Source organism: Athene noctua, chromosome 7 (genome assembly GCF_965140245.1).
Source record: "Athene noctua chromosome 7, bAthNoc1.hap1.1, whole genome shotgun sequence".
NCBI classification, from domain to species: Eukaryota; Metazoa; Chordata; class Aves; order Strigiformes; family Strigidae; genus Athene; species Athene noctua.
In genome coordinates this window covers 42314671-42336277 of record NC_134043.1, presented here as the reverse complement: position 1 = coordinate 42336277, position 21607 = coordinate 42314671, and the positions used below count along the sequence as shown (strand labels likewise).

The window sequence follows — 21607 nt, the reverse complement described above, 5'->3', positions numbered from 1 at the left end:
GAGGAGATTAAATATAGTTAAAATCTTACATAGAGGTTAAATCTCTTTAATTTGAATCTGCAATAACAGTTACTTCATAGAATGGTTTGGGCTGGAAGGGACCTTAAAGATCATCTAGTTCCCACCCCCCTGCCATGGGCAGGGACACCTTCCACTAGCCCAGGTTGCCCAAAGCCCCGTCCAACCTGGCCTTGAACCCTGCCAGGGAGGGGGCAGCCACAGCTGCTCTGGGCAACCTGTGTCAGCATCTCACCACCCTCACAGGGAAGAATTTCTTCCTTCTATCTAATCTAAATCTACCCTCTGTCAGTTTAAAACTGTTTGTCCTATCCCTACACCCCCTGACGCAGAGTCCCTCCCCAGCTTTCCTGCAGCCCCTTTCAGCACTGGAAGGCCGCTGTAGGGTCTCCCCAGAGCCTTCTCTTCTCTGGGCTGAACACCCCCAACTCTCTCAGCCTGTCCTCACAGGGGAGGTGCTCCAGCCCCTCATCACCTTCGTGGCCTCCTCTGGACCCACTTGAGCAGGTCCATCTCATTCTTCTGTTGGGGGCCCACAGCACTGCAGGTGGGGTCTTACAAGAATAGAGGGGGAGAATTCCCTCCTTTGACTTACTGGCCACACTTCTCTTGATGAAGCCCAGGATACAGTTGGCTTTTTGGCTGCAAGTGCCCATTGCTCACAGTCAGTTTTCCATCATCTACCACTCCAAAGTCCTTCTCCTCAGGGCTGCTCTCAATCCATTCTCTGCCCAGCCTGTATTTGTGATTGGGATTGCCCCGACCCATGTGCAGGACCTTGCCCTTGGCCTTGTTGAACTTCATGAGCTTTGCATGGTCCCACCTCTCCAGCCTGTCCAGGTCCCTCTGGATGGCACAGCCCTTCCCTCCAGCATGTTGACCGCACCACACAGCTTGGTGTCATCGGCAAACTGCTGAGGGTGCACTTGATCCACTGACCATCTCACCAACAAAGACGTTAAAACAGCATTGGTCCCCATACCAACCCCTGAATAACACCACTCATCACTGCTCTCCACTTGGACATCTGAGTATTATAAAACATGAATTAATTTTGTATACTGATCATAATTAACATCTAATAAAAGATTAATCAACTAATATTACAACAGTAATATTATTAAAGCCGTGCTGGTCTAAGGCTGCAAGGCAAAACTGGTAGAGACTACTTCAGTCACATGAGCATGAAAAGGTCACAGACACATGAAGGCATGTCCTTTTTCCAGCCCCCTTCAGTTCACCCAACAGAGCTCTTTGGCTGTACACTTACATTAGTAAAGCATTTTCAGGTATCTGCTGCATATGTGCTGCTTATATAAAGAACTGTTTCATGCTCCTGTGTAGGTATTTGAATTGACAATCAATATGCTTGATACTCCCATTGTCTACCTAACTTACTGGAAAAAATTTTTCCTAATGACCTCAATAGAAAGGACCCATGTTACCTATTCTACATATAATTCCATTATCTTAGAATGCACACATTCCTGCATTTGGATGAGAGGACACCATTTTACATCCATACCAATATTCAAGTGAATAACAGCATTGTACATTAACAGAGAATTGAACAGAAAAAAAAACCAAAACAACCACTTGAAACTAAAAATCATCAAAAACCACGACAGCAAGTTGCATCCTCAGCAATGCTTTCTTTGCAGAAAGTTTGACATCTTCATTTTAAGAAAAAAAAACACAACAAAACAAAACTGCCAAAAGACTCAAGGCAGGAACAGCTCCTACTATTAACAATACGATGCTGTGATACAACCCCAGTGACTCACATCTGAACTTCACTAAATTTAATTAATTTTTAGACTGCTTTCATGAAATAAATCATGTGTGGCTTCTATTTTCATTGGGCATCTTAAACAGCAGACTGTACTCTGCAGCTTTGTAGCTATTGCCCTACAAGATAGCTTTCAAGGGAACAGAAGCAGAAAAACAAATCCAAAACCAAACCCCAGCCTTAGATTAGAAACTGACAGATGAAAAACAACTGAATACCAACTAAAAATTAACTTCTGCAGTCACTCAAACGTTAAAAGGATGAAAAAAAAGAAAAATAAACCACCTCATACATGGTGTCATCCAAAGACCCCTTCTGCAGAGATCCTAGTTACATGCTGCTGCCTGTCCAGATCTCCAATTGCTAAACTGCACAAGAGGCAATGAAAAGAGAGAAATGCCCTCTTAATGTTACTTTGCACAAAGTGATTAATTATTGCAACGGCACCCGACGTTGTCAGAGATGTCAAGTGATCAGAGAGAACAAGAGTCATGACTCAGGATAGATGGTAAAATGGTAACACAGCATTATACATCACTTTAAAGCCGAAAAGCCTTGCCACTGTAGCACAGGGTGCTATATTTAACATACTATCACTAAGGACCTGATGATCTAAAAAAAGGCAAGACAAACAAGGCTACTTATTGCAACAATCTGAAGCATCATACAAAAAAGGGGCTTGGATTTCACCATTTCTTTTGCTAACAAGGCTGAAAAAGCTAAAGCTACATATTCAGGATTTGTGGCACAACAAATTCCCATTTTACTCAACCACGGCTCTAGCAGTTTTTCTAGTGTGGAGAAATTGCCTAGCTTTCCTTCCCAGAATGTCAGCCACAACAAAGTCATGACAGTGCAACGTACAGGATATGATACTGCACTTCACTGGGCAGTTCCAGGTATAAAGAGACTTCTCCCTAAACCACTCTAACCTGTCACTGGTGATTATTTATTGCTGCACCTTCCCATTGTGCTAGATGCCCCGAGGAGAACAAAGTACAGCAAACAGATGTTCTCAATACATGACTGAACAATCTAACTTACATTATGGCTTCACAACATTTTACATCCTAAAACCTAGTTTCTCCACTTGCTCCTAACTTCACCAAACTTAATTCAAGATGAAACGCTGTTACACTGGCTGCCTGCCTCAAGCAGGAAGAGATATGACTTTAACCTGAACCAGTTGAGAGAGAAAGAGGAGGAAAAACCAGTTTTGTGTGTAGAATTTTTTTTTAAAAGCAAAGACGACTCCTGTTTTGGAGTCATTCTAGTTGTCTTCAAACTTCTATTAAAAAAAAAAATAATTCTCAGAACAAGTCCTTATCAACATATGAATCCACCTAATCGTGCCCTTAATATGAGTCTGTAAGAAAAAAGGCCAAAAAAGTCACTAACAGCTCATGGAGTCCGAGTATATAAAAAGTTTTGGGGGTTTGGGGGTTTTTTGGGGTTTTTTTAAGAGTCCATCCTCCACCACCTGAGAACTGAGTAGACTGATACAAATCATTCCTATAAAGAAACTGAGCACCCTCTAAGTGAGCTAAAGCATACATTTTAACTAGCACTCCTTTATTTATGCAAACTTCCTGCTAGCATCCGGACGACATGGAGACGGAAAGAAAGGTTCCAGCAAAGGGGGAGAAGGTAGACGACAGACAAAATAATTTTATACAGAACTACGGAGGAAAGAGACAAAGATCGGCTGCAGAAAGGAATTCAGAGCTTGGCTCATCTCTACAGCCCTGTGTCTCCCAAAGCTGAGGAAAGCCTGGATGCTTGGAGTCTGGTCCAAACGTCTTCTCACATCGATGAACTCACTGGCAAAACATCCATCTCCTCCAGTGCTAGTCCATTTCTTCCTGCCATTGGTATTACTACATTAGTTTAAAAGGCAAAGGTCTGTGCAAATATGTTTCAACCCAAGAGATCACCCACGCAGGTAGCTATAAGAAGACATACCATGCTGTTATGTTTGCACTAGTTTTATTTTTGACTACACATAGTGCATTAGGGTTGAAAACGTGCACACAAAAATTAAGAAAAGCTACAATTAAGACTACTTTGTGCAACCTTCATCCACTGCTTTATGCACTTGGGTTGTTAAGATGGTCTGTACTTAAAATCTCACGTTCTATGTATGTTCTTGAGATGGGCCTTCTCTAAAAATGAACTGGGAAGAAGAACAAGAGAATGTTTGTTCTACCTGTAATGTCCTACTGGTTTGAAAAGTTAAAGAAATTGTGACACACACAAAGCATGAGACTACAAAGAGAAAAGGCAAAACAAAACCATAGAATAAGGCCGTCGAAAGCTACCCTTGCCACTGTGTTCCTGTATGATTGTAGGCCAGTCCTTTCCTCTGCCTTTACAGTTATTTTCTGTATGTTCCTTATTATACAGATATCTATTTAGATAATCTGCAATTCAGTCTGTGTACATACTCAGCATGTCCAGTGGCAATTAGGACCTGTGCTTTAGACATACGAATTGCTTTACACTGTAAAATACAAATGGAGACTGAACAGTATTTTAATAACAGTCCTGCCAGCTCAAGGAAATTCATTATTAACATAGTACTTAGACGTTATGGTGATAACCAGCAAAAGACGACTCAGGAGTAACTTAATAAATCTGCTCTTTGGGAAGGCTTTTACTAATAAGAGTTTAAATGAAACCTGAGCTGCACAGAAAACAGCAAGCATAAAGCTAAATGCTAGACAGCAGTGGATTAAATGAATGTATCTTAATATCATGGCACTACAAATGAAAGAATTGTGTGGACATGTGCATTCACACAGTTAAAAGATATAGCTACAATAACTCCTTAAGCCGAGCCACGAACACTGTGCAAATCACACCTTGCACGCAAAAAAGCCCAACCTGAACAGCAACTCAAGAAGTTATAAACAGTCTAAGTGCAGTTAAATCCTTACAGTAGCTAGACAAGTCTATGTAACTTCTAAGAACAAAAAAAAAAAAATGTATCGAAAGCTGTTACAATATACCCGACTTCCAAATAACTGAGGAAAAAGACACACAAACAACCCCCTCAAAATATTTACCTTACTGCAGTAAAGCATCCAAAGCTCATACAGCCTCTCTCGGGATGCCATTCCTTCCCTTCCTCTTTTCGTCGATACCAGCTACTTTTGTTCAAGATCCTACCATGCTCAGTTCCCAGGTGCTTTTTCCGCAGCTTGCGCTTTATTATTACAGTTATATCATAACGCAAGAAGAATTCAAGGATGAAAATAAGAGGGTCTCAGTGTCTCCTTTGCAGGTAAACAACGTAGAACAACACCATCAACTGCAGACAAGTGCCGAGCATGTCCGTTCTTCACCAGCGCTGCTTCGGTTTGAAGCTCTGAAAGTGGAAACATACCCTTCAGGCCTTTGGTGGAGGAAGCAAAAAACAAATCCGTACTTAAAAGCCTACAGACGACCTCAGGAATTACGCGGTGGCAGGTCGCGTTGGTTTCGTCTCTGACATTATTACCCTTAAGACGGAGAAATCGGGTTTCTAATTTTCGTGGCGCTTTCTTTTTTTTTTGCAGAAAGCCAGCAAGGGGGGAGCGGCAGGGCTGCTGAGAGCGGTCGCCGGAGCCCCGAGGGCGCGGGGAGAGCCGGCGGTTGCAAGGGAGGGAGTTCGGCCGCCCCCCGCACGCCCGGGCCCCGGCTCGGCTGTGACAACCGCCGCCGCCGCCCCGCTCCCCCCACCGCCGGCTTCTGCAGCCGGCCCCGGGGCCCGCCGGGCCCAGGCAGCGGCGTTTCCCGCAGATTAGCGGCCGCCCGGGCAGAGACGCCGACCGCGGCCTTTCCCGTCCCCCGCGGGGCGCGGGAGCAGCCCTGTCCTGCCCCACCGCGCACTCCCGGGCGAGAGCCGCTTCCCCGCGCCACCGCCTACCGCGCCCGCGGCCTCCGCCAGCTCCCCCCGCGCCACCGCGGCCTCTCCCCGCAGCCTACCCGGGCCACGGCGGGTGGCGGCCGGGCAACGCCGCGCAGCAGCCGGGCTGCGGAGGGGGCCGGGCCTCGCCACATCGCCCGCCCCGCCCGCATTCCGGCACACGCCCCGGGCCCCCGCCGAGGGGCGGGGAAGGCCGCGGGCGCCATCTTGGCTGCGGGCACGGGTAGCACCTGCCCCGCAGGCGGAGGGCCCGGGGCCGCGCTCCTCCGCCCGCCCTGGCGCACCCCGGGCCGCTGCCTGGAGCCTGGCGGGGCAAGCCGGGGCCGCTGCGGACAGCCCCGGTGACAGAGCCCTCCCGCGGCCCACAGCCCCTCGCCGGAGGAGCAGCCGGTCCCAGCGAGGCGGCCCGCCCGAGGAGCCTAACGGGATGGGCATTCCCAGTCCTTGTGGGACGGAGCCCCTCAGGAACCCTCCCGACTGCTTTATAAGTGATTAAAGGTTATCAGGCACGTACGTGTGTTTTACATACGCTCCAGAGAGGCCTGCCTGCATAGCCTGAGGAGCGTGGGTATATACACACAGACAATCTGCTACTGCTTTAAAGCAGCCCATACCTGGTATGCAGAGCTTGTGTAGGACTAAGGCAGCATTCCTACGGTAAGTTCGGTTTCTAAAGGAGAAATGCGAAAAGACATTCCTCAGCTTTCAGGGGTGGCTTTTCCCAAGCATACTGGCAGTGCACTGACCCTCCCCGGGAGCAGCGCTCCAGCAAAGAACTTCCCTCCCGCTCCCTCAATAACGATCCTTTCAGCGTGGCTCGCCTGGGGCACCGGCTTCCCTCCGTGACCATCTTCTCCCTTGGAAAGTGAGGCTAGAAATTAATGTGTCAGGCTTCAAGGCAGGGAGAAGGAGATTTAAGGAGACCTGGACTTTCTACCAAGTTTGCTGGGAGAATCACAACCTTGCAATCTCTGGCCACAGCCCTCGTCCTTCTGCTGCTGGGTCATCTCCTCACCCATATAAATGTTGTGATGAAGCATTCATTGCCATTCGTTGCATAGTCGATTTCTTTGCAGGGGATTTGCACACCACTGCGATGGTTTCATGTAAGGTTTGGAAATCCTTTGCAAAGGAATTGACTGTGGAATATTGTATCATCTGCTGTATAAAAAATTGCTAGGGATGGATAAGTGTTACCAAGAGCCCAGAAACAGTCTTAAGATTGGTCCCTGCAACATGCCTTTGCATATTTGTCTTGTTTTTACATCAGGGAAGTTTCCCTGGAGAAATTTAAGGGCTAATTTGTGCTCGGTGTTGTATCATGTGGATCAGCATCGCGGGAGTGGGAGAAGTATCTTTTACTGCAATATCTAAACATAGTTCCTAGCATGGATGGAAGGACACTGACAAAAATGAGTCTGTAAGATTATTTTTAGTCGTGTGATATATGTGCTCTGCTACTTGCTGCTAGCCACAATAGTCTCCCGCCTTGACGTTGCGACATAATTTTTTCCATCAAGAAAAAAAATAACCCAAACAAAAAACCCCACCTCAGAGTCCAGCTCTATCCTCAGGGCAGGATCTGCCATGCTTAAACCACCCTGGACACCCCTCTCTGAACAGTCTCTAGGAACAGAAGAGATTCTGCCTCTTCCCTGAGGATTTATCCCAGGGCTTGAGTTACTGCTAGGAGCTCCTCCCTAACAGCCAGCCTGCATTACCTTTGAAGCAAAAGCAAACCAGTACTATTTGTCCTTTCCACAATAATATAGGAAAAAGAAGCTCTTTATAGCATACCTTTTGTGTTATAAATTTTTATTTCATCTTCTTACAGCCTTTTCTAGGATAAACAAACAGCCTATTTCAAACTTCTACAACTTGCTACCTTTGAAGAAGCTGAGACCCAGCAAAGGCACGTCAAACCCAATTCCTCCCTTGAAACACTGCTTTGCTTTTTTGCTTTACTGACTTTTGTAAGCAACAGTAGCTGATTCCATATGCAGAAGTCCTACAGCAGGCTCTAGTGAAGCAACAAAAAACAATCCTCTGATAGAAATGGGAGACTCCTCCCTTTTTAAGTGCTGCCGTAATTAGGGTGCTCACAGACTATAAAGCAGCCATTTTCCACTCTGCTGGAGTTATAGTGAAATGGGTATCTTTGTGGGGCTGGATAATTGCTGCTGCTCGTGTACACAGCTTTCACACTATGCAGGTGCTCTAGAGGGAAAAATAAAGTATTTGTGTCTTGTAACAGGATAGTCTTTTCCAGTGGCATACAGGGTGAGTGGTCTTCTGGTCTGACCTAGATGTTTTCCTAAAACAGGTAGCTCACTGTAAAATTAAGGTGGTTTGTGGATGTTGGTATCACTGGGTGTAGATCAAATCTAGTCTCTGTCAGTATGGACAGACATTCAGTATTCACTGTAAGTTCTTCCTCTCTCACATGCAATTATAAGCAATAATGAGAGAGAACAGTGGAGAAAGGTGGGCTACAGCTTTGCCCCCACAGGTGTAGTATAATTCTAGGTGAATCTGTATTTTAGTGTACTGCATAAAGACTCATCTAAGGATATGGTAGTCAAAGAATGGAGGAAGATGGGTACTTTAAAATATGAATGTTTATGGATTGATCTAGCTGTGAAAGCTAATTATTAGATTTTTCATTATCTTCTCTTCCATAACTATGTATCAATTGTTTCATGGACCTTAAATAGTCAGGTGGGTAGTGTTCATTTGTATTTATTTGTTCCTTAGCTGCTGTCTTGTGATAAATGACTGTTTACAGTAGTGGTTGTTTCTTCCTTTGTTTATTATTTGTGGTTTTGTACTTTATCTCTCTTCAGTAGCTGTATGTTAGTAACTCAGTCACCTTACCTTAGACTGAACTTGTCAGTCAGCAAGTTCAGGTAACAGAACGGGTAGAGAAGAGGGTGTGAACAGTGAGAAGGCGTGTATTTGAGATTAAGGAAAGGTTCGACGCAGGACTGGACTGCATTGGATTGTGGCCTTGAGGCAAGGGACCTCTGAAATGGCAGGAAAAACCACACACCTTACAGTGATAGTTTAGTTAAGCTATACCTATTTTCTGCAGAAGCAAATGATAAAAATCTGTACCTGACTTTCATATATTCTCAGACATGTTTGGCTCTAAGGCTTCTACTGAAATCATGCCCTAGGCTGTCAAAAATCATGGTGAGATAGGTCTATGGCAAAGCTTTTACCTGAGGTTTTGCTTGGTATCTTAGGGCTAATGCTTTGTTTACTAACAATGGAGACCTGAAATATGCTTAGAAATGAACCTGCCTCTCACAACTCTTCCGTATCCCATTACAAACAGACCCTTGCACAGAAGGAAGGAGTAATATTTATATTCTAGACAAGAGGCCTTGGCAGCTGTGTGTAAAACTCCCATTACCAAAATACCTTTTGCTGTATGTAAAGAAATAGGCCTTTGTGGATGCTAGTTTCTAGATGTTCAAGCCAAATTAACTTGAGATTGCATTTTGTATGGCTATTGGAAAGGAGCAAGATGCCAGGGCCACCAAGATGGTGTTTTGCTGAAGTTAGCACAGGATCAGCTTGTCTTGAGTTTCTCTGGCTATGACTGCACAAAAAGCGTGTGCAATTGTTCTATTAGGTAAGCCAGAAAACTTAATTATATGTCACCATATTCACATCATACCCCAGGTAGTTCAGGCCTTGTTAGTAGTTTGCAAAATTTGGAAATGAGAAGGAATTTGTTTGCCCTTTGACACAAAAGCTAGTTTCTAGGGATTTTAGTTGCTTTCTTTCAAAGTGTTGGAGACTGGCCACAGCTAAAGCTGCGAGTTGATGGTCTGGCTAATAGCATTAAGTCCCTCTGGCCCCTGGCTGCTCTGCTTTCATATATGCAGGGTTAAACCATTCATCAGACTTAAATTCAGGAAGGAATTTACCCCAGGGTAGCCTGGGACCATGGTGAGTGGTTTTGTCCTTCTCTGTCCTTTCAGCCTGTTTCCACAGGGGGCCTTCAATATAATGAATCTCCTGCTGTAAAAGGCCCAGGCAGTGATTTGATCTCTCAGCTCCTTTTTCTGTAGCATAGGCTCCCTTACCACAGGCCTTCAGTTTGTGGCTGTGCTAGGAATGTTCCCTCTGTAGGGTATATCTTAAAGACTCTTCCTGACTAAATATAGAGTATGTGTTTATATGCTTTGGTCTGCCTAGGTTCTTACAAGCTCTAAGAGCCAGTGAAGATTCATGGATGGGTGTTCAGCCTTAGAACTGCCCCTCTCTGCTGTCATTTAGTTAGCTATACTAGAGCTAGCATGTGTAGACTCATGCTTCTTTCTTTTGCAGATGCTCAGACACCAGTTGTTACTGCACAAATTGCATGTAAAAGTGTTCTCCTTCCTCCACCGAACTGACTTTTCACTCAAAGATGGCCCTTACCATCCACCCCACTGTCCGGTTATTGCCAGCAATCAGTGAAGTTACCATAGTTGCACTTCAAATCATTCTGCTTTAGTTAAGAAGTTGTTTAATGAATGATTGCATTATGTTGCAGTGCTCAGCAGATCTGGATCTGCAGCATGGCTCCTGAAAGTCATCAGTGTGTTGGGGGGGAAAAAAAAAAAAGTCAGCAACCAAGGTTTAAGGATGTGTAGTTGTTGGTAGTCTTTGGTAATCTGTCTGAATTCTGTCTCAGCTGACAGGGTATGTTGTCCTGTGAGTGCCTGCTATAGTAACTTGGGACCTAACTCCTCTTGGTTTGGGGAAGAACGCAAATGAAGAGAAGTAATTAAAGGGAAACGTGCTTAGGAAATATCAATTGCTGCTAGAGGTGGGATTATAGCAAAATGTTAGCACCATGGCCTCCCAGAAGTGAGGTGTTGGCTACAGCACAGTGCCTGCTTCTGAGTGAGATGTGAAACCAAGGCTGTGCCCTTGTGAATCCTCCAGGGACTCTGCTAGCCTAACTCCTGACACAGAAGGGGTATAGAGACCTCCTGAATGATGGCTAGTGTTGTAAAACTTGAAAGCAGTTTTAAAGATCCTGCACTGTTGTGTAAACAGTGTGCTGTCAAAGTATGTGTGAGACTTGTGGGGGCCCACTTTGCACACTGAAAGGGTTGTAGACTCCTTAATATAATGGGTCTTTCTTCTGGTTTCTAACCCCAGATCCTACTAGAAGTTGCTACTTCTCTGCGCTACAGAGGGTCAACATGGGTTCGTGTCTACAAACATTATGAGGTCCTGGCTAAACAGAAGAGCATAGTGTAGGCCTTGAGCTGGAAATAGGAGCAGGGCAGTCCTGTGCAGAACTCTGCACTTAATGCCAAGTGGCAGCAGGAACTATTGGGCACAGGACTATTTTTTTCATCATGAAGTGAATAAGCAACTGAAAGATTTATTTTGGTATCTGTAGCATTACAAACAGTCATTGACAGAAATACTTCTTATTAATAAAGATGGTAAATACTTTGCTTTGTCTTATCTAGTGTCACAGCTGCAGGTTTGGTACACATTACCTTCATAATGATACTGTGGCTGTGAACTTGCCAGTCTGTTCACAGGAGAGCTACTTCTGAGAAGGATGTTGCTTTTATGGGGCCACTCAAGATGTAAGGTATGCCCTGGAATAAATTCAAGCATGGAGTCAGTCCCATGGATTCAGTTACAGGTGGATTTTTGGATTTTCATTATCATAAATGAAGAATGTATTTATTTTTTTCCGCTATGGTCTGAAATAATATTTTTCTTCAAAGATGCTATTTTTTAAATTGATATGAGGCTGCAGATAAGAGTTCAGCTTAGCAATTTAGATGCAGCCTGAGCTTGGGTGTTACCAGCTCATCTCCACTGACTTGAGGGGAGTTACTCCTACTAGTAAAGCAATCACAGGCTCTGAAGTCCACTGCAGTCAAGACACTTTCTGACTCTGGTGGGCTTTAAATCAAAGGCTAAAAGCATTGCAAGAAAAGGGAGCCTAATGCAAGTAGGCTCCAAAACTTCTTGGCCTTAATAAAGTACTAATGGTGGTATTCATTGACGTATAGCTTAGGAAAGTGCTGGTTAGAAAATACGTACTTCTGGTTGGAAAAATCCAACCTTGGCAGTCATGGCACTCCAGTCAGTGAATCATCTGTACTTGCCAAGCATCAAGAGGTGCTGCTGTCCTCAGAAGTGTGGCTGTTCATAGAAAACCCAGCTTCATTCAAGTACATTACAAGACTGGATGTCCTTATAGTGAAAGTCATCCTGGAGAGAAGGGCAGTTATCCATGAACTCTTAACATCCTGCCTCCAAAGTCATTCCTCCTGGATCTGTAGCCAGCTGTGCTCCTGGGGCTATGAAGGCAAATCCAGATGTGGAAGCACAGGATGTCAAGTGGCAGTTCTAGGTGACTAAAGCTTGCTAGGTGCAGTACCGATGCTAGCAACATAACAGTGAATAGCCACTATTATGTGCAGAGAAGTCAGTTTAACAGGAATAAATCTGGCTGGGTCCTAATTTAAGGCAGCAGTTCTATGAATCCTTTCTGATCCAGTGAAAGAAGAACTGCAGTTGCTCTGAAAGAGTTGCAATAGGGCAGGAAAAGGAAGTGGGGTCAAGCCAGCGTCATCACACCTCAACTGTACATGCAGTAAGAAATAAGCTCAGTGATAGACCTGGATTGATACAGCAGTCACGTGCCCTTAGCGTTTCTAGATGTTGATCATAACTGGACAAGGCTCTGGCTGGGACAGTGGGGAGCTTTTTCTGATTCTATTTTCGTTGCACAGCCTTAGGTGGGCAGGATTTTTTGCTTTTCATCTACTAAGATGATAAACTGTTTCAAGACTGTTTCTGACTCTTGTATCTAGCACAGAAAAGATTTGATACAGAAAAATACTTTCTGCTCGTGCATCAATGCTCAATACAGTTTTTGCACATGCTCAAGTGCAGTTGTATAGACACGAGTACTGCTGCTGTGCAAAGACCAACACCTTACTCAGTTTTTAAAAAAAAAAACACACAATGAAACCCAACAATATTTCAATATCTACATTTGTGGAGTCAAACTTTCTGGACACTCTTGTTCTGAATCTGGAAAGCATGCAGAAATGTATCTGAATTTGGGGATTTTTTTTTCTACGCCCATACTAATTTTCGGTTTCTCTGCTCCTTCTCAAATCCTTCCCATCAGTCTCCCAAGTCAACTTCCCTTCAGTCCATCTTGTTCCCATTCTCCTCATCTGTGACTTCTTTCCCTCTACAGCTTGAAAGGATACAACAGTGTCTGCACTAGCTTTCAGCACTTAGACCCAGAACTTGGTTTAGCTAGGCGAAGCCCAGAACTACATGTCAGAGAAAAAAAGCTGTACTATCCTATGCAGATGTAATGTATCTGGAAACTTGCTGTGATAGTCTGTGAAGCTTCTACTGGACAAGGGAGCTGTGAATTATATAAAGCTTACGACATGGATTAACTTAAATTTTCATGAACATTGGAGGGACACATTCCAGCAACAAGGCTATTCCTGGGCCAAATCTCAAATCCCTAGCCTTATGTGTGAGTATTAAAGTCTTTCACATCTTGGCAACCTCTCCTCTCTTAACTCTTACAGTGAATGAGTCTCGGATGGAAAAACAGATCTATTCTGGGTTGAAGTATTCAGGAAAAATAAAAATCTATCATGAGGCAAATATGCCTTCATTTGCAGCTCAAATACATGGTGGTGTCTCTACAGTGGTATCTGTCAGGTTGCCTCTGTAGTAGTGTAGTCACCAATTTTGCCTACCCTGAAAGGAGAGTATTGACTGGGGCACAGGAGATATGGTTTTATTCTCAGCTCTGTACTAAACTTCCTTCTGTAGATCATGTATAGCCAGAGTGGTTTTAGAAGATTGGTGAAGTGCTTTTATATACAAAGATAACATATAAACATACTATTAAAATAAACATATATATATAATAAACTCTTCCCGAAGCACTAACCAACCATTCATTTGGCTGAGAATCCCAGCTGACTTATCTACCTCTTTGGGAGCCTAAACCGCATTAGGTGAACTTGCTAAGTGTCTTTTCTACTACCCTCCCCTACATAGATGTCTCTGGGGAAGTTGTTACTTGTGTCAGACCTGTGAAAATGGGGTGTTGTGCTCTAATTCTGATATAGGCAGTAATATACATGGAGACAATAGGGAGAACTTACTGCTGTGATGATACAAGTCCTAATGGAGTCATCGAAGCCCATCCAGTGCTGGTAGTCAGGATATTCTCCTTTCCTCAGGAAGTACTGATGGCCTATGTAGTCAGGACATTCATAGATTGTCCAGCAGCCAGTTTCCACCTTGACAGAGTGGCAGTGGTTGAGGTGGGCATGCAGGTCTGGCTGGTCTGTGGTGGCTTCACAGGAGCAGCCCCTAAAGTCTCTGTCCTCAAGAAAGTGATCTGCTATAAAACAAAAGTAACCCAAATCACCCTGGAAAGTGTTTGAAAGCTGGCTTTGTTTTGTCTAGATTGCACAAAATGATGCAAAGACTGCAAGGGTCCGTAGGGACAGTTCTATGAGGCTCAAAGACTAGCAAAGCCCTTGTATCAATTTTCGATAGGATGCACAGACTGGTGTCTTCATTTTCCTAGTACTACAGATAGCAGGTGGATGTTCCTTTGGGACCCTGGAAAGTGGGGCAACTTTCATCATGATTTCATGCTGGAAGTAGTCTGTCAGCAGCTTCATTACAAGTTTTTGGAAGCATTTGGAGAAAGTGAAAACCAAATTGCTCTTTGACTGAAATGGCCATGGATGACTCCTGTGTATCACACAATCATTAAACTTTGTGCCCTGTTAATCTCCTGCACCCATCCCTGGGCTCCTAAAAATCTTCTGCAATGTAGAATACAGACAAAGGAAGGAATAATTCTACATCTGAATTATACCGAAGCTTTGACCTCTCTTAATGATACAGGAACAAAACAAACCTGTTGTGTCTAACCCGAGTTAATCATTGAGCACTCTAGGTCCTGTTGGGCAGCTATATCTTAGGAGAAGTAAAATCAAGTTAGAGATGCCTAAAGTCAGTTGCATTGTTTGGTGATATTTATTAATTTGTTTGGAATAGAGTACTTCAACCTTATCTTCCTGTACATCTTAGAAGTCTAAGAACATATAAACTTTAGGTCTCTTTCAGCAGTTGACAAACTCAAAGGGAAACTAGCCACACAGAAAAATAAAACTGAAAGATTTTTATGTGTAAATGTTTTAGCATTTGAAAGCTTCCAAGTACACTATAGGCTTTCTTTAGGAAACTTACCAAAGAACTAGATAATAAAACAACCACACAAGGTTTCCTCTGCTAATTTGTTGGTAGACCAACAAACTATGTTTACAAACATACTTGCCTACAGGGAGTTATGCATGTGCTAGCTTGTTTGTCAGTGCTCCGTTCACTCAGGTGTTCTTACCTTTGCCATTTTTGACAGGGTTTAGCTGTGAGACCTTGGCATGCAGGAGGAGTCAGCAGTCTGTTATATAGAACGCAGTGCTGCATCCACAGGAATAGGATAAAAGAGAATTTTGTGTTCAGTAAAGAGAATGAATACACTGATGTATTCTGGGGCTGTTTAGGTAAAGTTATTGTGCTGATGATCATCTTCAGATTCTAGCAGGAACTTTTTTTCTCAGTTTATGCCTCATTTGAGTAATGGTGGGTAGCTTGAATAAAAGTTTCGTGTACCAGTGCTAGATCAGGCTTTTAAAGTATTTTCCATTCAGTCTAGCAATTACAAGGCCTAATACAAACCAATGTTAAAATATCAAGGAAATGTTTTCTATTTGAAATTAAAAAATAAAATCCAAGACTGTTTTTCAAAGAAAAAAGATAAACAGCACAGTTTTTAAAGTTATTCTTCTGGAGTTTTAAATATTTCTCTATAACTTTTTTAAAATTTTTTTTCAGGGATCATTCTTTTTTCTCCTTCCACACCCAACTCTGAAGTAACCATCACAAAATTCTATCACATGCAATGCCACATTTTCAATATTTCCTGCTCGTACTGCATAGAGCAATCTTTTAGTCTCACTGGCTTCTTCTTCAGCCAAAAAGCACTACATGCTTGTGCTTTCTTGCATGTGTCTCTCACTACGAGACTTGTATGGTGATTTCATGAAGCTACAAAACTTCAGGGGCAAATCTTCAGCTGGCCTGTTTTTACACAGCTCTGGTTGTGCCTCTAATGGGTGTTGTAAATGGTGTTCCTCCTGTCAGCCTCTCTCTTGGAGGTGCTTCCTCAGCCAGGAAATGGTAGCCTTTACTGAAAGCAGACTGCAGGAAGAGTGTGAATGTAAGTCTAACAGTTGCTTCTGAATACCTCCATGCTTTCTTTGGATCAAAACTGACTTCTTCCTGATGGTTAATGCTAAGAAAATTGAATTCACTTACAGGAACAACTTCTATGTGCAGGATCTGTGCTTGCATTTCTCAAAGATCTTTGACAGGCCCAGAAGTGTTACACTTTTCTTTGTTCTTTCTGTGGTCATGCTTGCTTTGTGGGGCCTGCTTGTCTTTTGGGTCCAATATGGTCCTTCATAGTTTAATACAGTGGGTACTGGCTTAGTGATGAAGTTTGGAACTTGAAAGACCAGACTAGGGGCAGTGATATGTGAATTCCTTATTGTAGCTACAATTAGAGCAGCTATCATGGGTCAGACTGGTGGTCCAGCTAGTCAGTAATTTAGCAGCAACCACAGCCATGAGTTGGCACGGAGGGAAGGGTAGATATGAAGCAAATACATATGATACTTTGTTCAAACTTTAAGTATTTTTAGATCAAGGAGGTTTCCTGAGCAGGAGGTTACTTCTCTCTGGTTAATAACTCTCAGCAGACAGTTATTCATCCAGCTTTTCCCTGAATCCTCTGGACTTACCCCTCCTATGACCCTATGCTACAGATGGGTTGTCACTGCAGGAAGGGCTGTGGGTTGATCTTAAACTCTGGAGCCAAAATATCTTGTTAGCCAAATAGTATCCATGCTCTGAGGAGTCTGGTTATTTACATCTGTGCCAACTGCTCTCAACTAGTATGCTGTTATGATAGCTGCTTTAACGTGGAGATTGACTGCTTTTGCACCACATAAAAACTCAAGCATAATGATAATCTGAAAACAGTAGTAAGTGTTTGTGTAGAGAAACATACCCTGCATGACAGCAACTGTAGTGCCTGCTACCAACCATAAACCCAGCTACAGGAACCTAGAAGACTAGTTAGTGAAAACTTGGATGCTCTCTGTGAATTTTCAGTGCTCTTCTCTTCTAGCACCCTTGTTCTTAAGGTCTACCTAAGATTCTCTGAGCATTTGCAAACAAAAGCAAGTAAAACCTCTCAGTGCTCCTTGAAAACTAGGAATTGCCACCATTCCTGTCTCAGGTGGAGAAATTTGGAGAGGTCTAGCCACCCCCAAACTCTAGGATGCAGCAGTGTCAAGAATCCAGACATCCTAACTATTGCTCTGATCGCTGAATAGTACATGTCTGTTAATTCTTGCCTTTGACCAAAGGAATGCAGCAGGTAACCTACACATCACTACATAGCCATATTTCTCAGTTGAACTAGATATGTTGTTGGAGTATGTAGGCTTATATTAATTGCTATCTGGGGAGCTGGTCTGTTTTTTTCTTTTATTCTTGCTGAAGGCAAATTAAATATTTTGGTTCCCTGTTCTAAGCAGGTAAGTAGATACTGTGCTCAAACTGCTGTGTTACTTTGCAAACCTGGGTTAGCACACTAACCTAAGCATGCTCATACACATATTACAATGTGCAGTTCCTATAAATGCCCAATATTAGACATTTGTGAACAAGAGGAAACATGCTTTTTCACACCTCTGCCTTGAGAGCTGAATTGTTCATGCTCCATTTCTCTCTGGCTGAAGCATAGTGTTCTTATGTACACCAGGCATTTGCAGCAGCTGAACAGCCTACTCTGCAGTAAAGGACAAGCAAGAGGGCAGAGGTAGTGTCCCACGTACATAAGAAAGGACGAGAAGGGCAAAGAATAGTTCTATTCTCCTCTCCAGTGTTGTCAGGGAGAGGCCGGTGAGGTTCACTAACAGGCTATTACTGATGGGTCATGTGAGCATGAAATAATCGCTAAATGAGGTCTCTGACATTAGCAAGTGGGGATGTGAGTTTTAATCAGTCTGCCTCACTGCTGTAGAACTTGCTTAGTTTTATTCAAGGACTCCATTATCAGAATGTTTACTAGGCAAAACAATCAATCAAAGTTTACCATTTAAAGCCCAGATTAAATTATTTAATATTAAACATATACTAGATAAGGTTGCAGAGTTGTCCTGGTAGTTCTGTGCTCTTTGTACTGCTTTCTCTTTCCAAAAGTCTCCAGCACCTTGCTGAAGAGAAAAAAAGATCTAGACTCCACTACATAAATGAGAAGAGGTATGTTAAGATATGAGATCCCTTAACTGTGCTTTGTAATATTTTATTATGGCTCTCGTTCATTATTGCACAGAGTGCCTGCTGGCACAGGATTCAGTGATGATTAATTAGTAGGCATATCATAATTACTTGAATGATAATTAATGCTGCAGTAGTATTTTTCTAGCACAACAAGACATTGTCCTGGTTTTAATCCACACTGGTATGCTTATTTAATTCCTTTTGCATGTAGAATACCCTGGCAATTGGGAGATTTGCCTCAATCTCCTGCTGCAGCAGATCAGTACAGCTCTGAAGTTAGTAGAGGCAGGACAATTGATACCATCTAGTTCATGAGGTACAGGTTCACTAAAACATGCTGTGTGAAGGTGCTGTGATTTAAGGATCTGGAAAATTGTTTCTGGAGGAAGCAGCTGGGATAAGACTGGGAAGCTTTGCTGGACTGGTGGTAGCGTAGCACCGAGCAGCTTGTTTGCAGAAAAATTTGATGCCAAATACAGTGTTCACCTTGTTCTGAGTTCCTCTGCCTCTTTCTGTCCTTTTCTTCCTCAGTCAGTATGTCACTGGATATAACTATTAATGGGACTTACTTTTCTGTTCCACAGTACATGTTAATTTAAATAAATGCTAAAGGTCAAACTGCATTGTTAACCCTGCTAAGTCTAGAGCTGGAATCTATTCCTAAATCAAAACTTGTAAAACTGGGGAAAAATTAGATTAAAGAATTGGACTTTCCCCTACACCTACCAGGGTTAGCAAAATGCAGTTGGACATTCAACAGTTGTTCAAATTATCATGTACTGTGGAACAGCTGGATAATAGTGAATATTTTTTAAAGCATTCTCCCTCTTCCCCCTAAAATGTGAGAGAAATTGGACTTCCCTCTGGACAGCACAACTTTAATTTGTTCATAGTAGTGAAGGAAGATCCATTTGAACAAGGATATTGGAATGGTTTCACTGTTTGTTTAGCATGGGAGAAAGAAATCAGTGCAAGTCAGCCAGCCCTTGCAAAGGGACAGTTTTGGTATTTACTGCACCCCAGTCAAGGGAATCCCTGGGTTTCAGTAAATAGTGTCAGCCCCTGAAGTTGTGCATTTCTTACAATATCCGGGAGCCACCTAAAACATCAAGGAAGAAGATCTCAGTGAGAGGGGTGCAGCCTGGGACTGATAGGCTATCACTGGTGAGCTCCAGCACTTGGCCTTGGAGCTCCTCTTTTTCACAGAGCTGAATCTTGTGGGAAACAGAATTCTGTGGTGGCAAACCCAGCAGAAATGTAGGAAAGACAGAAATTTAACTGATTCCGACATTACTGAATGAGACAGACATACAGAAAGGGGCAACTTTCTCACCTACCATGTAGATTCCAGAGAAATTGTATTCTATTCTGGAGAAGGGATTGCGACGACATTCATTCTTTTGAAGCTAATAAAGGAAGTGTAATTGTTACCCACATGGAGGAGCTCAGGTGTGCCTGAAATGGGTATGATCACATGTGTGGTAGGAAGTAAATGGAGGATGCTTTATGATTTGAAGAAATGGGATTTATAAGGACTCTATATTGTGACAATAGGAGAAAATGTATTCATGAGACTTTGAGATGATCTGGAGTGCTTACTCGTGACCAGGCATGAATAATGTGGCCTTTTTCAGAATTATGCTACTAAAAGACATTTACCGTGTTACTCCATATGATCCTATTATACACTGGTGTGCAGGCAATTGCCATGTGGCAAACTGCTGAGCTACACAAAGCACGTGGAGTGTTCCTGCTGCTATGGCTTATACTGAATAATATATCTCACTAATCAGAGAAGTACTTGAGCAAGTATTGATTCTTTGCCTGAGTTTAGCCAATGCAGCTTTTATGTTAGGAAATCCGTACTCATTGCAAATCCGATTTAACGTGTTCTTGTGTCATTGAATCATGACATAATATGGTGATGAACAAGTTGCATACATCAGCCCACAGCAGAACTTTATATCGGCTGGCCCTGCTAGAACTTTCCCTGGGTAATGTAACAACATTCTCTACCTAGAAATAGCCACTCATCTTTCTTTTAGCATCTCCAAATTATGAAGAGGCCCTGAAAATAGTACTGATGTTAAACAGATTATTTCCTTCATCTCCAGTGAAACTTTGCGTTGTCTTACTGAACTTCAGCTGTCTGTTGAGTTACTTGAAGAGACTGTATATGATATTCTTAAGGGATAAACTATACCCAGTTTCTTAAACTGTGACGCACTGCCAAGCAGAACTCACTTGTGGGATTAAATGGCAAGATCTCATGGAGTTGCAGAGACTGAACGACTTCTGGAAGTCAGAATAGTCTCCCCTTTTTAAAAAGTACTGCTGTCCTGAGTAATTGGGGTTCTCTTAAATCATCCAGTTGCTTTTTTCTACCTGTATGGAATTGCATTGTTTCACTTAGGACCACAGGTCAGGGTGGTCACTTCTGCATTCATAGCAGTGGCTCCAGAAGTTTGTCTTCATAAAAAAGTGATCTGCAATATAATCATTTGCAAAGACTCATAGTCCATCCCAGTGTCTGTGTCAGAGCAGGGTACTGGCATACTGGGGCTTCCATTTACCTTCCCCCTTTATGGCAGTTTGCTGAGGTGAAAGCTGACAGCTGTGAGCAAATGCTGTGGTTGCTTTTATATATCACAGTCCTAATGCTCATCTGCAAACCGTAACACAAAAGGGCCGATTCCAAGCTGTGGGGAGATCTCATGTTTTGTCTTCATTGTAGTTACAGCATTTATTGCATTTACCCCGTGGGACTCTTAGTTTTCTGAGTTTTCAACTGCGTTTGCTGATGCTATGTGCAAGCGAATGACTGTGTAACTGCGGAGTGAACTACACTTTCAGCTGGTATCAACTATTTCATGTGGTGCACCTGACTCAAGGGGGCATGTGTGTATAAGAAAGGTTCTTTACAGAACTTCCTCTGCCTGAAAGCTATCAAACTCAACAGATCTGAGCAGTTTCTGCTGTAGATCTGTTCCTGTCCTTCCCCACTCTGTGTCGATTACCTGTGGCCTAAGTTAGTCCTATGGTAGTCTTCCCTTTTGTGAGAACAGATGAACTTTGCCTCAGTTTCAACACTTTGTCACCCACTTTATCCTGGAAACAGGAAAATTCTCCATCTCACGTGGTGGTGTTAGCTTTTGCCTACTAATCCCTTCTATTGCGTACAGATTTTAACACAGATGTGTTAGGAGGAAATAATGATTAAAAGTTTCAGTCTGTTCCTGGTGTGTGGTTAACTGCTGCATACCTGAAGACTAAAAAGATTGAAATCAAACGTTTCTTATTAGATGTTTATCAGTGTATCTGAGTTACCGGCTAACACTCTAAATCAGTTTGGGTCAGTTGGTTCAATTTTTTCCCTTTGAAAGTCTGTTTTAAAAATTCAAAGGCAGCAAGATGTATTAAACTCAAGTTGCTCTCTGTCTGGAACCAGGGAG

The 21607-nt window shown here is 43.0% G+C and overlaps 1 protein-coding gene and 1 pseudogene across 3 annotated transcripts in view; both read right to left on the bottom strand.

Annotated features, from left to right (window-relative positions):
- The window catches only part of NBEAL1 (neurobeachin like 1), an 86937-nt gene extending 81139 nt beyond the window's left edge, over positions 1-5798 (bottom strand). For all 3 annotated transcript variants that reach the window (XM_074911073.1, XM_074911074.1, XM_074911072.1), the window contains exons 1-2: positions 5774-5798; positions 4873-5174 (exon numbers count right to left, since the gene is read on the bottom strand). In XM_074911073.1, the coding sequence (XP_074767174.1) occupies positions 4873-4923 (51 nt within the window). In that variant the 5' untranslated portion in view covers positions 4924-5174; positions 5774-5798. The remainder of the gene's footprint in view (positions 1-4872; positions 5175-5773) is intronic.
- Positions 5050-14419, bottom strand: LOC141962663 (gamma-crystallin B-like; annotated as a pseudogene).
- Between the last annotated feature and the right edge of the window lie 7188 nt (positions 14420-21607).